This window comes from Dendroctonus ponderosae, unplaced genomic scaffold (assembly GCF_020466585.1).
Source record: "Dendroctonus ponderosae isolate FM_Combo_2020 unplaced genomic scaffold, Dpon_F_20191213v2 Dpon_F_20191213_1, whole genome shotgun sequence".
NCBI lineage: Eukaryota > Metazoa > Arthropoda > Insecta > Coleoptera > Curculionidae > Dendroctonus > Dendroctonus ponderosae.
The window spans coordinates 1001482-1003855 of record NW_026017110.1 but is presented as its reverse complement, the minus strand read 5'-3'; the positions used below and the strand labels follow the sequence as shown (position 1 = coordinate 1003855).

At 35.1% G+C, this 2374-nt stretch overlaps 1 protein-coding gene across 1 annotated transcript in view; it reads right to left on the bottom strand.

Annotated features, from left to right (window-relative positions):
- The window catches only part of LOC109538161 (synaptic vesicular amine transporter), a gene marked incomplete in the record, with an annotated part of 105348 nt that overhangs the window by 80628 nt on the left and 22346 nt on the right, over positions 1 to 2374 (bottom strand). Inside the window, 1 exon segment of the mRNA XM_048668004.1 lies at positions 667 to 850. Within this exon segment, the coding sequence (XP_048523961.1) occupies positions 667 to 850 (184 nt within the window).

Sequence of the window (2374 nt, the reverse complement as noted above, 5' to 3'; positions counted from 1 at the left end):
CAATCTTAGCTCAGTATATCATACATTAATTAAATGAAATAAACATAGAATATTAACTAACACCCGGTATATTGAAGAATTTTGCAAACCAAAAAAACATCTTCAGAATGCAAAGAAAAATAGCTGAAAGTAAAAGAAATCAATATAAACAGTATTTTATTCGCTTTGTGTCCAAAATGGACAAAATTAATACTCCAAATGTATCCCAAGGCTTAAAGCAGCAACAACGCTACACATGTAAGTAAAAATATTTAAGTATCTGAACAAAGAATTCTAGTCTCTTCCCAAATTTGATTGTCCTGACTAATCACCTGTTAGGCCTAATTAATTTTAAAAAGTTTTAAAGTATTGCAATTGTGATGTATTTTAATGTGTGATATGATGAGGCTGTGGACGAACTGTGGTTGTTTTTTCAATTAACGAAATTTTTTTTTAACTTGCTGTCATTTCAGAAAAACTGATGGTGGTGGAAAAATACACCGAAACGTATTTTAATTGATAAATAGAGACAATAAATGACTGAAACCTAGGAATGAACTTTGATTTGGAATTGAAACACAGTCAGGAAAGTATATACTATTTAGAGTGAAGAAAGGCTGCGAATTAAAAACGAAAGATCTTGGAAAACTGGGTGATTAAAAACAGTTTGAAGCAAATTTCACTCACCAATGGCAAAGCCCAAACAAAAGGCAACATCTCCAATTGCGTACACGCTTCCATATACAGCGGAGTGTCGAATGTCCACAAGATATCCAAGCTCTGGCATCATGGAAGAATCGACCATTCCAATGGCGAAACCCAATCCAGCATTGGGGACAATGAGATGGTTGATATTAGTGGCTAAGGGAATCTGGAAATGTTCCGCCATATTAAAGTTCATCAAAAAGATGCGGAAATATTCAATTGTGAAAGTTGAATGTTTTGTTGCAATGATGCAAAACATGACTCGACTTTCTTCGAAACCGAAAAGGACCACGTGGTTCAGCCAAGCTCAAAACGCACCAGATTTCCAATCAATCAATGAACGATGTTTAAAACAAATTAACGAATTCATCATGGTCAGTGCCATAATTTCGAGCAAGATTACGAACCTTCTAGGTGAACCAGGATCAATGTGCCGTAATCGAGAAAAAAACCTCACCAAACTGCTGTTACGTACTTTCGGCCTTTTTTTCCATTTTCAGGAACACTGCCACGGACTTATGTATAACTTTGCGCAATCGAACGGAAGAAACAATGCATAATATGTCCGAAACAACGCTTTGCGCAAAGCCAATCGATTGCTATTGTGTTTCTTCAATGCGATTTTAGCCCAAGCCGTTTCTTTTCTTTCATGTCTTTTCTTCATAAATAGTTCGGATAAATTAGTGCACATACTTTCACCCAGTGTTGAAACAAATTGCCTTTGATATTATGACACGAATTAAGTAAAGTATGCCGGGGAATGGTAGATATTTGAATATTAACGGCGGGTAATTTGATTTCTCATATCTGATCAACGGCCGTCCAATTAGATAATGTTGCTAGTTTCAACAATTATACCTTACAAGCAACTGAAACGCACGACTTTTTCTACTTATGAGAGCCGTTTGTGCTTGATATTATCGATAAATTCGTTCAGACGTTTGCAGCCTCCAATTAGTGTATATTTTTACTGATTTTCGTTTGATAGTCAACGGTTGTTGGCTTGCAGGTTTACCAGTAGTTAAAATATCAAATATCTTTTGATATTTTTGGAAAAGTGAGTACCAAGTTTTGATGCTCGTTGGCCCTTTCTATCCTTGCCGTGCTCAGACATTGTTAATTGGAGATTTGTGAAACAACGTTTTTTACATTTTCACCCAAATCATTCATCTGACTCGCTTTAAAAATGTCCGCTTTTTACCTTTTTTCGCCGGACGGTCATCAAGAGCAAGAAAAAAGTGTCAATTTTAAGCTACTCCAAATCCTTTGCATCTATATAAATCGCCTCTAAGATCCCCAGCTTCTTACATTAAGTTCTTCCAGTTAAGTTTTAAGTTAATAATTTAAATATCTGGCAGATATCCGGATTATCTCCGACTTGAATGGATTTTTTCGCAATTTTAGACTAAAATGTCTTCTATTTAATGTAGAAGTTTAAACTTGCTGCTTGCTGAATATGAGAAGTTATGATTTTTCTACACCGCAAGTGCAATTGTGTCAAAACACTATTTTTTGAGTCAACATTTACCAAGTTGGCAAAAATCAGTATTAAATGTAATTCGAATGAAATGTTCGTTAGGCTCATATGTCTTCTATCGACTGGAGAAACTGACATTTTCCTATTGAGTTTTTTCGAAATTTTCACGCGTTAACGCAACAGAAGCAAAAATGTGAAAAATTTCCAAAACTT